At 42.8% G+C, this 14682-nt stretch overlaps 2 protein-coding genes across 2 annotated transcripts; both read right to left on the reverse strand.

The window, feature by feature from the left end:
• Positions 1-1174: 1174 nt before the first annotated feature.
• LOC141133609 (E3 ubiquitin-protein ligase TRIM39-like) lies at positions 1175-3845 on the reverse strand. The gene has a single exon (XM_073623086.1). It carries the CDS (start codon positions 3607-3609, stop codon positions 1903-1905), a length of 1707 nt encoding a protein of 568 aa, XP_073479187.1. The 5' UTR covers positions 3610-3845; the 3' UTR covers positions 1175-1902.
• An 8073-nt stretch (positions 3846-11918) lies between these two features.
• On the reverse strand, positions 11919-12839 carry LOC141134339 (E3 ubiquitin-protein ligase TRIM39-like). Its single transcript, XM_073623912.1, has one exon. The coding sequence runs from the start codon at positions 12837-12839 to the stop codon at positions 11919-11921; it is 921 nt and encodes a 306-aa protein (XP_073480013.1).
• Positions 12840-14682: the final 1843 nt, after the last annotated feature.

Consider the following 14682-nt stretch of genomic DNA (forward strand, 5'->3'; position numbering starts at 1 on the left):
CCCCATTACAGACTGACCCATCACAGACTGACCCCCCATAACAGACCCCCCTATCACAGACCCTCCATCACAGACCCCCCATTACAGACTGACCCATCACAGACTGACCCCCCAAATCACAGACAGACTCCCCATCACAGACCCCCATCACAGTCCTCTCTCGATATCAAACCCCTGTCCTTTTCATAACATAACAGCACAGCACAGCCTCCTCCCCACAGAGCCCTACCTTCTTCACACAAAACATGAAGCGCAGCCGATCTGGACAAAAGGTGGGACTTTTCACGTTAAAGGTGGGTGATTTATTGCTGGGACCGCCCCACTGCCTAGCAACCAATCACCCACTTCTTAACTTAAAAAGTGCTGCCCTTTGTCCAGAGCGGCCGCTCTTCATGTTTTGTGTGAATAAGACAGGCAGTGTTGGGAGGAGGCAGTGCAGCAATATTATGGGAAAAAGACGGACCTGCCGTGCATGCCATACTGTGAACATAGCGGCATTGGGAGGGGCAGGTAGGCAGACAGGCGAGCTGGCGACGGGGAGAGAACACACAGGGAACTACTTGGCGAGGCTGCGGTCTGGGTAGAATGGCCACTGGGGCTGCAACCGGACCGCGATCAGTCATTTAGTGATGCCTGTCTCATAGGCAGTACAGCGGAGCTCAAATTAATGGCTGCCTGAGCCATGCCACCATTACTTTGACAGGCTGTCACTGAAACCGGCCCACTGAGCCATCGGCCCACGGGGAAACTCCCGAAAGTCCGAATGGCCAGTACATGCCTGGTGGGAGACCAAGGGAAGAGTGTTGTCACCCCATAACAAAAAGGGCCAAAACAGAAGACCTCTATATCAGTATCAACAGCGCTACATGGCCATTCACAAGGCCATGTTACATACAATTTGTATTTGGGTTCCCAACTTCCCTCGGAGGCTTTCAGAAAGAGGTAGGTTACCCTGTGTTTTCCTAATACATCTCATCTTGTTCAGCACGGTAGAGCAGAATTTGCGATTTGGAGCAACCAAACAGATGGTGTTGATGACTGTTGACAGCACTGTAATGTATATTGCCATTCATCATGTTCCCACGGCCTCTCCCTCTTTGTTTTCCCATGTGCTCTACATATTATCAGCTTAATGTATGAAGGGTCTCTGTAGATACCATCCTGTCTGGTGGAGAAGCTGAGAAGGTTGAGACTGGAGAACATGATGCACAGTTATGTTACGAGTGACCCTAATACTGCTAGTATTTGATGGACTGAGGAAGGGTAAGAACCACTGTTGGGTTTTTACTTATATCCAGGGCTCTGTTAGAGAGATTTCCCTTCACTTCCTGTTCTGTTGACAATGTTTTACCAGACAGGAAGGTAAAGGAAGTCTCCAATGGGGACACAGACAGTAATTCAAAGCTTAAAGGGGTTCTAGCCTTCCCCTATGCTACAAAAGAAAATCTGTTAGAAAGTTCCTCTCACTGCCTTTTTGGTTAAATATTGCTAGCAGGACAAGAAGTGAGAGTAGATTTATCTAAATGAGTCCCATATAGTTTTAAAAACCAGACCAGGGTTCTAACCCTTCCCAACTATGTGCAATACTAAGGAAAAAAAATATTGGGTGGAAATACACTTTATTAATGCATCGCATTATGTACATTTCATAGATAGATAGATAGAAAGACCACACCCATGTTCACTGACCAAAAGGAACATATTACTCACTGATACTGCAGTAATTGGACAGATATTCTACCCAATCACAGTGATCAATGAGTGACAGAGTGAGAAATCTCACTTACATTTATTTATAGTAGAAAAATCTGCAGGATATTGACTTAAGCCCCACCCACTTCCTTATACTATTGACTGAATATTCCACCAATCCCACCCCTCCTCCTTGTGATGTCACCAGTTTTATATCTTCTGATTGCCCCCACAGATCTTTATACAACCTCTCCCCACCAGTATCCCAGCATGGAGGGGCTCAGTGAAGGTGGTGGTGAAGGTGCGGAGGTGTTGGATCGGGTCACACAGATCATAAAATGAGATCCGCCCGGCCTCATAATCCAGATATATCCCGACTCTGTTACTGGAGATATAGCAGAGTAAGGAGATCAGTTTACAGTCATGTATCACCCCATACAGATCACCATTCCTATACAAACACCAGGACTTGTTATTATTTCCAATCCATGACTGCACTCTTTGTCTCTTGTCTATACTGGGGTAACACATCCCGACTCTCCATCCATCTGATCCCCCGACATCCACTTCCCAGTAATGTCTCCCTGAGGAGAAACCCTGACTGCTCAACACCTGAGACCAATACTGAAATCTCTCTGGTGTTTCTGGACGATTCTGGTCTATATGTAACCTGGATACAGTTTTCCTATCATCTGATACATATAGAGAATTATGAGCTGTGTTTATATCCAGTAATATAGTTGCTGCATCCTGTATATAGAAGTATACATTTACCTCTGTTATTATATCAGATAAACCTGTGTGTAATGTGTGCGATATCCCAGCCACATCCAGACCCCCTCCATCATGGAGGAGTTTCTCATGTCTCCCTCTATCCTCATTATCTCCATCCTCAGTATCACACAAGTCACCTGTGTCTGTTTCCTGTAAGACAGTCAGTGGATCCGTCATGTTACAAAGCTCCTCAATGTGACGCATCTTCCTGAACAACTCATCCTTCTTTCTTTCCAGATCCTGGATTGAGATGGAGATCCGCTCTGCCCGCTCAGAGATCTCCCTCTGGACTCTCTTCTCCAGGTCTTCCAGACGTCTCCTGAGATCTCTAAACAGGGCAGTGACTCTCTCGGTGTCACCAGCTGCCATTTCTTCTACTTTGCTCCTGTGTTCCTGCAGACTCTGGACTCTTTCCTCTGTCTCCTCTCTCTTTGTCAGAAGTTTCTGCAGAACATTCCTCTGAGTCCGCTTCTTCTTCTCAGAAGCCTCATCCAGTGACTCCATCTCATGTCCCTTATGTCCTCCAATCATACAAGACACACAGATACAGGTATGATCCTCAGTGCAGTAATACTCCAGGATCTTCTTATGGACGGAGCATTTCCTGCTCTCCATGGACAAGGTGGGGTCACATAAGATGTGTTCTGGGGACTTTTTGTGGACTCTCAGGTGTTTATCACACAGAGAAACCTCACAGAGCAGACAGGATCTAACAGCAGGTACAGGAGAGTCCACACAGTAAGTACAGAAGACCCCGGACTCCTCCTGATCTGGCTGAGCAGACAGGAAATTCTTCACTATGTTATGTAGTTTGATGTTCCTCTGTAGTGCAGACCGATCCTGAAACTTCTCTCTGCATTCAGGACAGAAATATCCTCCAGACCCCTCCTGTGTATCCAGCACACGATCAATACAGACCCGGCAGAAGTTGTGTCCACACTTCAGCGTTACAGGATCTGTATAAATGTCCAAACAAAGGGAACATTCCAGCTCAGCTTTCAGATCAGCAGATGCCATTGCGGGCAGCAGAAGAGAGAAGTAAAATGAAATGCCAATAAGGATGAATACAGTTGTGTTTGAATGCAATCTCCAACACAACACAGGGCGGGGCTGGGTTGAGTTGATAATATCAGACATGAACATCAGTGTGCAGAAGAGGGAGGTTTTTCATAGAGGTAAATATTATCATACTTCCCAGCTGTAGAAGACAGAAAGAGGGAAAGATGGGTATAGAGAAGAAACTCAGCGCACTAAGGTGAAAGGTGAACGTGGTTGCATCACGCTAAAAAAGGAGTGTGCTTATATAGAGTCTGAGACTATTCACACTGTACATTGCATGCATGTGCCACAGCCCTTGTACCCTCAAAATATGCCCCTTATTTATGGTGCCAACACCCTGACATGCAGAAAATGATGATGATTTTCTTTAGATACAATGTAATTGGTTATTTGAAATACATATTTTGTAATATCCAAAACAAACCTCATGTGGGGCTAGTGTTTCAGATTTGCCATCGGGCTCTGCCCACAGTCTGTGTCACCGGTTGCTAGGAGGCTGTTGGCTTCACAGCCTTAAAAAGGAAGTAAACTCTCCCACTCGGATGCTGCTTTTCATTTAGTCCATTATAATAAGTGTCAGAACATTTGGGGTTAAAAGAATTTATATTCATATATATATAGGCCTTTATATTGAATATTTTTCAAACGAACATGAGAGGAGCCATTTTGGCTCTAAAGTTGAATCAGAGTTCACAGCCCATGAATAGGCATTGTTGCAAAAGTTGCTTTATGTCTTGAGACTGTGTAAAAATAGCAGTATCCCAGGTTATATGTCTTTTGTCTTTGACACTTATAGATAAGGGGAGTTGGTACAAACTTACAGTCTGCAAAACTAAATAGTATTTTCAGAACAAACCACGTAACAAAAAAAGGGCTTATCCACAAATGATATATTTTAAATAATAATGTTTCTTTTATACATCTTTACAGTGTATCTTTATTAGGTAATATTATATAAACCTGTTTACTACACATATATTATTAATAGAGTGCAAATATGGTATCTTATTTAGGAACCATTCATGAATAACTGGTTGGCTTATCGTAAGAATCCTGACTACACTTTCATGGCATTTACAACCCCAGTTAATTGTGTGGGGTATATTTTCTCATACACATATATTTTAAGAAGCGCCAGGACGGCTGGGGATATTGACACTTGATTGTCAACCATTAGACAATTAGTGATGTTTTGCTAAGCCAAGGTCAGAAAGTCATGTCAATCACATTTAAAGTAATTTCTGATCCAACACCGCCCCTAAGAGGCTGAAATTGGTAATTATTCAAAATGGCGTTGGTCTTGGTTGTCAAGGTAATATATAAACTCCATCGTCATATGACATCATCCATTACATAGTAATGAGACCCACACCCACTTTTGGGGTGAGATAAAAAGGAGAGGCAAATAGCAGAAAGGGAGCTATGGGAAAGGAGCTATGGGAAGGTCTGGAGGAGCTCTGAGGATTGCTGGACGGGTCTGTCTCTAAGGTGGAAAGAAGTCTCTTTTGGGACTTGCTTCTCAAACTGACAGAATTCTTAAAGACTTGGTAAAGTATTAATCTTTCCAATGTATGCCTTTTTAGGTAATTGAAGTTTGGTTGAGCATATTCTTGACTAATCCAATCCATTGTTAGTTCTGCTTTGAGTGAAATGAATTCTGACTGCAGCATGAATTTGTTTTGCTTCTAAACCAAGGGAGATACATATATATTGTTATATCTCACAATACTGACTTTAAAGTTTTAGAATTGGATTGGTTATAGTATGTGTTAAACCATTGATTCATTCTAAATCTAAAATATAAGCTTTGATCAAATTATCAAGCTGTGCACAATATAACAATTTTTGTTTGTGCATTTAAGAGTGTAATAAGAAGGTCTGTTGGTTTTGAGAAGAGATCACATCATAGTATTAAGGTAAACAATATTTGTTTACACAAGTTCGTGAAGTCACAGAAGGCTATTCACAAGTTACCAGGTTTAAAATGTACAAGTATCATTTAAGTATTGAAATGTGGTATTTTGTTATAAGAAATTGAATAAGAGAATTGTGAATATTATCTGAACCATCATTTATCTTTGATATGTAGAAGTATATCAATTTATTTGTTTTATCACAAAATATACCTGATATTATTTTGCACTGTATTTTTAGTAAATAAATATATATTTTTAAGCAACATCATTTGTATCACTTGTCTTCAAAATAGCACGGATCAACGAACTTGAATTTCTTGTTGGTATTAGTAGAAAATTGTAAATCTCCCAAATCAAAGATTTGCATATTTTCATGATTACAATACTATTTTATTATTTCAGTATAAACATTCTGACATAAGTAATTATCAAACTATAGCCACTGTAATCCAGCCCAAATTGCATATTATTTATTGTTTAAAGAAACTTTAAAAAACTTGTTTCCAGGGGTAAGGCAGCGCCATCTTAAGTATTGTTTACTGAGTCCACAGTAGAGTGTATTTCCGCCCTTACATTGAGCACTTCCTGTACTGTTAACCAAGCCTCCTTCTCAATCCAACATTTCTATGGCAACCCTGCTTCACTTCACTTAACCATCATTTGGCTATAACACTGTCGGCAAGCGGATATTAAAGCTGAAATCACCAGTAAAAAGAGTATAAGTGCGGATGTCTCCCCGTTCCTCCAATTCACCACCGCGCATTGAATCAATATACAAAATGGAGTCTCACCCAAATCGCTGCAATCCTTGACTCTCATAGGTTTATACAAGACAAATGCAGCCTATTATGGCCACCAGACACCCCTCTCTGTTCTCCACCTTCACTGATCCAATCACCATCCACACCTTCAATCACTCCAACACATAGTATAGAGAAGACAAAGCTCATAGTGGAGTAAAATCATAAAAGCACTTTATTCCCATAAAAATCTGATTACAGAACATAAAATATATTAGACTTCTGGGGGCGGAGTCTGACCTCACTTCCATCCTCGGTTGACAGCAGGGAGGAGTCACTGGTTGTTATGATGGCGGCGGGTGCTGGATCCCTAAAGTGTAACTAAAGGAAAAACGTTTTCCCTCCAGGCAAGCCTGATCTTAATTTATCCCCCGCTATATATACTCCTTATTTATCCCCCGCTATATATACTTCTTATTTATCCCCCGCTATATATACTCCTTATTTATCCTCTCCTATATATCACCAGGACAGTAATAGAGGGGAAATCGTCCAATGGGTACACTAGTTCCGGTGACAACCAGGGATTCTCTTAAAGCAATACTGTGACAGATCTGGCCGGGACAGAGGCTTTTGGAGGGGACTGAATGCTATCCTCTTGCTGACCGATTATGGGCCCTGGCATTTGGGGGAACGGTGCTCTTTGTGAGCTGTATGCCTGGGGATCCTGGAGGTGGTGTTACTTTAGATTCAGGTCCATGTCCCCCAAGACACACAGACTCTGGGGACCCAGGATATGCCATTGTGACGGGAGTCACTAATAGGGGCACAGGGTGAATTAGAACCCCACTATGATCTGTGCTAGTCAGACTCAATGCTGTATATATGTATATATAATGTGTGCTGTCTCATTGTGTTGTGTACTATTTGCTGTGCTAGTTTGGGGTGTGGCTGTATTCCATTGTTCTATTGTGTCTGTCTGCCTTGGATTATGGGATGTTTATCTCTATGGAGGGAGCGGGGATTCCTCCAGCAGCCCCCTGCTAAGACTGTTTACTGATGAGAAGTTAAACACACCTGACCTGTGTGTCCATTGTCATTGAACAGTTTAACCCGCCCTGTTTTCCAAGGGTGGGGGGAAGTGTTTTGAAGTGGGATCTGTATAACATGCTTATGAATAAAGAGTCATTCCTGCTTGAACCTCAAGACAGAGCCTTGTCTCGTATTTGGGGGAGAATTATTTGTATGGGTACCGTTCGGCTGATTGAAGTGTTAGGTAGCTGCCTTTGTGTTCGAAAATGGAATGTCTTAAATGACTTTAACCCCTTTCATACAGGTTGTCATTACAAATACTAAACCAAAAATGTAATATATTGCAGTGTACCGATCATTAGATGTGGTGGTTGCATTTTTTTTCTTTTTTTTTTCTTTTTCTCCTCTGTTCTCACATGGTGATCTGGCCAGTAACACACCTCCTTTAGTAGTGAGACACAACTCTGGAGGAAGGAGCACAGGGTGCACAGCAGACAACAGCATTGTCAGTCTGGGGGCGAGGGGAGCGTTGGCTGGACTAGCAGATTTAGATACACTAACCAACTGAAGCCAAACTCCATCTCAGACTTTATAATCCCTTACAGCAAACAGTTTTGTTCCTTTTGGTATAAAGGTTTTACATAAAGAAACACAAGCTGATCATTGTAAGCACACCTGTAAGAGTTGAATGGTTTGTCTCATGTCTGTAACTGATACATTCTGCTGGACAGCCTGTTTCTTTAAAAAAACAACAGACTAACTGGCTGGACCAGCAAGTGTAAATAGAAGACAGAAAACCTAAAAAAGAAAATGAATGCAGCCATCACATCTAAGGATTGGTAAGCTGCAATTATAATGAATGTTTGTTTTTAGGTTTAATGCTGCTTTAACTTGCAGGGATTTCTTCTCACTTCCTGTTTTGGCTATGGGACAGGAAGTGAAGGGAAATTTCCCCAATGGGACACAGATGAGCAAAAAAAAAAAAAAAATGACAGGGGTCATAACTAGGGATGAGCCTGATGTTCGTGTTGAACATAAGTTCGACTCGAACATTGGGTGTTCGCCGAACAGCGAACAATATGCGGTGTTCGCTGCAAGTTCGAAAGCTGCTAGAACACTGTTAAAGTCTATGGGACACTAACATGAAAAATCAAAAGTGCTAATTTTAAAGGCTTATATACAAGTTATTGTCATAAAAAGTGTTTGGGGACCTGGGTCCTGCCCCAGGGGACATGTATCAATGGAAACATTTATTTCAAAAACGTTTTTTCGGGAGCAGTGATTTTTTTTTAATGCTTAAAGTGAAACAATGAAAATGAAATATTCCTTTAAATATCGTGCCTGGGGGTGTCTATAGTATGCCTGTAAAGTGGCGCATTCTTCCTGTGTTTAGAACAGTACCACAGAAAAATAGCATTTCTAAAGGAAAAATTGTCATTGATTGATTGCAGCTATAATGAATTGTCGGGTCTCTGCAATATAGACACAGATAATTGAAAAAAAAGCATGGGATCCCCCCCCAGTCCATTACCAGGCCCTTTGGGTCTGGTATTAACATTAGGGGAATCCTGAATCAAAATTAAAAAAAAAATGCATGGGGGTCCCCCTAAAATCTATTCCATGCCCTTTGGGTCTGATATGGAAATTAAGGGGAACCCTGCGCTAAATTAAAAAAAAAATGGCGTAGAGGTCCCCCCAAAATCCATACCAGACCCTTTAGGTCTGATTTTTTTTTTTTAAAAATGGCGCAAGGGTCCCCCTCAAAATTTATATCAGACCCTTATCCAAGCATGCAACCTGGCAGCCTGCAGGAAAAGAGGGGGAACAAGAGAGCGCCCCCCCTCCTGAACCGTACCAGGCAACATGCCCTCAACATGGGGAGGGTGCTTTGGGGAAGCCCCCCAAAGCACCTTGCCCCCATGTTGATGGGAAAAAGGGCCTCATCCCCACAACCCTTGCCCGGTGGTTGTGGGGGTTTGCGGGCGGGGGGGCTTATCGGAATCTGGAAGCCCAATTCCAATGTTGAGGGCATGTGGCCTGGTATGGTTCAGGATGGGGGGCGCTCTCTCGTACCCCCTCTTTTCCTGCAGCCTGCCAGGTTGCGTGCTCGCTGAAGGGCCTGGTATGGATTTTAGGGGGACCCCCACGCAATTTGTTTTTTTCATTTGGGTTTGGGGTTCCTTTTAATATACATACCAGACCCAAAGGGCCTGGTAATGGACTGGGGGGGGATCCCATGCTCTTTTTTTCTAAAAGCCGCAATCAGTTTTAAATGACAATTTTTCCTTTAGAAGTTTCATTTTGCTGTGGTACTGTTCTAAACAAGGGAAAAATGTGCCACTTTACAGGCATACTATAGACACCCCCCAGGCATGATATTTAAAGGAATATTTAATTTTTATTGTTTTACTTTAAGCATTTAAAAAAAATCACTGCTCCCGAAAAAACGGCTGTTGTTAAAAAAAATGTTTGCATTGATACATGTCCCCTGGGGCAGGACCCGGGTCCCCAAACACTTTTTATGACAATAACTTGCATATAAGCCTTTAAAATTAGCACTTTTGAATATTCATATTCGTGTCCCATAGACTTTAACAGTCTTCGTGTGTTCTGCCGAATGTTTTGCCTGTTCGCATGTTCTGCTGCGAACCAAACAGGAGGGTGTTCGGCTCATCCCTAGTCATAACCTTCTATTACTCCATCCAAAATAATTAGAACTAAAGGCATTTTCTTAATAACAGTCATTATCCTGTCAGATGGGAATCCTTGGCTGACAGATACAAAGAATATCAGATTCTTTCAGTGTAAAATATTTCCCATTTATAGATATAACACATGCAGTATTTCAGTAGATTTGTTTTCTGAATTAATAACTTTTTATATACAGAATGTGTTCATTTCCCGCCATTTTCCCTGTGGTATTTTACACTTAGTGAGTTGAGCCGGTGTTGCTGTAGAAGATTTCCCCTCACTTCCTGTCTGGAAAACGTTGTCAGCAGGACAGGAAGTTAGAGTAAATCTATCAAATGGAGCCCCAGAGCCCCAAATATCTGAGCGGGGTTCTAACCCTTCCCAACCACATTCATCACTAAGAGAAAAGTTCTGGCTGGACATACACTTTACTAATACATCACATTTTAGTGGGTTGACATGGGCTACTCCAAAAAAAAAAATGCCCTGTAAGGCCTGTGATGGTTGGAGGACTATCTCGGTACCTAGTAATTGACACATGTTAAGATAAAAAAGATTCTGTACATTTATTATGAAAAAATACAGTCACAACAAGACAAGCTTGGAATTGTTGTATGTAATTGCATTGGGTTAACACTAGAATACTGTAGAACCCATCTGGTAAGTGGGTCAAAATGATGACTGTACAGACGATGTCCTAAACAAGTTTTGCGACATATGTCGCTTCTTCAGGACTCAGGAGGTGTCAACCAAAACATCTAAAAGTAAATACAATATTATAGTTACAAAATCAATGAGCAAATAAAAAATCATTATTGTAGCAGAGTTACCAGTGAACCTTAATTTATGGAGTTTTGTATAAAACAGCGTAACTCACCAATGGAAACCCAAGAGAGCATCAAACGGCATTGGAGACACCCTTGTCGGGTGTCCCTCCCCCCTAATTTTTTCTTTGTGTGTATTGGAGTATTGGACCCACACTATGATTCCATGCAGATTTTTCTTCATTGCTATTCTAGTCCGTCTCATATCTATAGCCTCCCGTGTCCGCCCCAGGGAGGGACATCCGACAAAGGTGTCTCCAATGCCGTTTGATGCTTTCTTGGGTTTCCATTGGTGAGTTACGCTGTTTTATACAAAACTCCATAAATTAAGGTTCACTGGTAACTCTGCTACAATAATATTTTTTTATTTGCTCATTGATTTTGTAATTATAAGATTGTATTTACTTTTAGATGTTTTGGTTGACACTTCCTGAAGAAGCGACATACGTTGCGAAACTTGTTGAGGACATCGTCTGTACCTACATCATTTTGACCCACCTACCAGATGGGTTCTACAGTATTCTAGTGTTACATACAATTCCAAGCTTGTCTTGTTGTGACTGTATGTTATGTATTTTTTCATAATAAATGTACCAAATCTTTTTTATCTTAACTTGTCTCAATTACTGGCTATCGAGATAGTCCCCCAACCATCACAGGCGTTACAGGGCATTTTTTTTGGAGTAGCCCATGTCAACCCGTTCCTTCTTCTATTGACTAAAATTAGGATGATGGTACCCACCCCTACCCTTTGTTTACATTAAGTGAGGCAATACCTTCTTTTTTTTTTAATAAAGTGGTTGTAAAGACATTCCCTGCATTAAGGGAAGAAATGTCCCAGTGTTGCTGTGTGTATCAATAGATGCACACAGCCTGACTTGGGAGTGATCCCGCAGGTGGGACCCCCATAGGTAGCAGCACAAGGACAAAGACCAGGAGAGCACCAGAGGGGGACCCCATAAGAGGAGGATTGGGGGACTCTGTGCAATACCACTATACAGAGCAGGTGAGTATAATATGTTTATTAGAGAAAATAGACTTTACAACCACTTTAATTAGAGAAGTAGATAGATCAATCAATCTCACTTACATTTATAGCAGAAAAACCTGCACTGACTTAAGCCCCACCCACTTCATTATCCTGAATATTCCACCAATCCCATCCCTTCTCCCTGTGATGTCACCATGTTTTATTTCTCCCGATTCCCCCCACACATCTTTATATAACCTCTATGTACATATATCCCAGCATAGAGGGGCTCAGTGAAGGTGGTGGTGAAGGTGTGGAGATGTCGGATCGGGTCACACAAATCATAAAAGGAGATCCGACCGGCCTCATAATCCAGATATATTCTGACTCTGTTACTGTTGGTGGGTAAGGGGATCACTTTAGTGTCATGTATCACCCCATACTGATCACCATCCCTGTACAATCCCCAGGACTTGTTATTATGTCCAATCACTGAGTGCTCTCCTCTCCTGTCTATACTGGGGTAACACATCCCGACTATCCATCTCCCTGATCCCCCGATATCCACTTCCCAGTAATGTCTCCCTGAGGAGAAACTCCGAGTGCTCAACACCTGAGCACAATACTGAAATCTCTCTGGTGTTTCTGGACGATTCTGGTCTCTATCTAACCAGGATACAGTTTTCCTGTTATCTGATATATGGAGATCATTATGAGCTGTGTTTACATCCAGTAAAATGTCTGCAGCTCCCTGTATATAGAAGGATACATTTACCTCTGTTATTATATCAGATAATGTGTGTAATGTGTGCGATATCCCAGCCACATCCAGACCACCTCCATCATGGAGGAGTTCCTCATGTCTCTCTCTGTCCTCATTATCTCCATCCTCAGTATCACACAAGTCGCCTGTGTCTGATTCCTGTAAGACAGTCAGTGGATCCATCATGTTACACAGCTCCTCAATGTGACACATCTTCCTGGACAGCTCCTCCTTCTTTATTTCCAGATTCCGGATGGAGATGGAGACCCGCTCTGCCCGCTCGGAGATTACCCTCAGGACTCTCTTCTCAAGGTCTTTCAGATGTCTCCTGAGATCTCTAAACAGGGCAGTGACTCTCTTGGTGTCACCAGCTGCCATTTCTTCTACTTTCCTCCTATGTTCCTGCAGACTCTGGACTCTTTCCTCCGTCTCCTCTCTCTTTGTCAGAAGTTTCTGCAAAACATTCCTCAGTTTCGCCATCTTCTTCTCAGAAGCCTCATCCAGTGACTCCATCCCATGTCCCTTATGTCCTCCAATCATACAAGACACACAGATACAGGTATCATCTTCAGTGCAGTAATACTCCAGGATCTTCTTATGGATGGAGCATTTCCTGCTCTCCATGGACAAGGTGGGGGTCACATAAGATGTGTTCTGGGGACTTTTTGTGGACTCTCAGGTGTTTATCACACAGAGAAACCTCACAGTGCAGACAGGATCTAACAGCAGGTACAGGATAGTCCACACAGTAAGTACAGAAGCCCCCGGACTCCTCCTGATCTGGCTGAGCAGACAGGAAATTCTCCACTATGTTACGTAGTGTTATGTTCCTCTGCAGTGCAGGCCGATCCTGAAACTTCTCTCTGCATGCAGGACAGGAATATCCTCCAGACCCCCCCTGTGTATCCAGAACACAATTAATACAGTGCCGACAGAAGTTGTGTCCACATCTCAGCATTATAGGATCTGTATAAATGTTCAGACAGATGGAACATTTCAGCTCAGCTCTCAGATCAGCAGACGCCATCGCTGACAGCAGAAGAGAAGTTAAAGTGAAGGTCTCTGACACTGGAGGAGAACATAGTGGGGAGGGGTCACTTCCTCTTACACAGGGTGAGGCTGGGCTGGATCAGTAATATTAGACACAGAGATCAGATTCCACAAGAGGGAGGTGGTAAAGATAATCACATCTCTCAGCTTTAGAAGAAAGATAAAGAGGAAAAGATAAGTGTGGAGGAAAAATATGGCTGGTTAGGTGTGCTGAGGTGAAAAGTGGACGTGGTTGCATCATGCTGATCACAGGACACATACAGTATGCTGCATTCTTTGTACCCCCAAAATATATTATTATTATGCCAACATCTGGCCATACAGAGAATTATGATGGTATGCTTTATATACAATTTAAATGGCTGAAATAAAAAAATTTCTAAAACATTTGTCGATGTAACACACTGATGTTTAGCGAGGGTTGCTATTAAATTTACCTGCCAGGTATAGTTGCCTTGGCCAATTGATAGGAGATCAATTGATTCCACCCTAATTCTGGAATTGCTGCACTTCTCTCTTCTGTCACTAGATGGCCGGGTATCTGGTGGCATTAGTTAAGACAAGGGCATTGCAAGTACAGATTAGGAATAGATGGGGATCTCAGCCAAAGGGCAGAGATCTTCCTGGGTCCCTTGGCCTGCTGGGAGAGCCTATTTATTTGGGTGAGGTCAGGGGTTCTGTGCCATCTGGATGGCTGTCTGGGTGGACATGTGTTGTATTTCCCTGGGCTACTAGGCTAGAGCCTGAGGCCTATCCCAGGGACATCTGGCTGCTAGGCTGTCTGAGGGCCTATTCAGAAGCAAGAGGGTTGGGATTGCGGCTTGCAGTCCAACCAAAGTGACGGTTCTGCTGTCAGAACCGACCAGGAAGTTCTGCTGAACCTGTCGTGGTCGGAGGTAGAGGGGAGCTGTCCCCACTAAGGGACCATCCACCTTGTTACCAGGGACCACCATGAGTAGCTGAAGCAAGTACCAGAGCAGTATTCTCCCCAACCGGGGACGGTGAAGAATTGGAAAACTTCAGCAGGTGTCAAGCCAGGGACCCAGCCAGCGGAGATGACGCTTGCAGAGCAGTCTTGTGTGCCAAGTCAGGGACCGAGCAGGCCAGTGGGGTGATGCTTGAGGAGTATCTGTGAGTGCTAAGCTAGGAACCCAGCATGGAAGTGGAGGGT

This window comes from Aquarana catesbeiana, linkage group LG03, assembly GCF_042186555.1.
Source record: "Aquarana catesbeiana isolate 2022-GZ linkage group LG03, ASM4218655v1, whole genome shotgun sequence".
NCBI lineage: Eukaryota > Metazoa > Chordata > Amphibia > Anura > Ranidae > Aquarana > Aquarana catesbeiana.

Bases quoted from the DNA above. Each gene is read 5' to 3' on its own strand.
- LOC141133609 (XM_073623086.1), bottom strand. From the start codon at position 3,609: ATGTTCATGTCTGATATTATCAACTCAACCCAGCCCCGCCCTGTGTTG.
- LOC141134339 (XM_073623912.1), bottom strand. From the start codon at position 12,839: ATGGCAGCTGGTGACACCAAGAGAGTCACTGCCCTGTTTAGAGATCTC.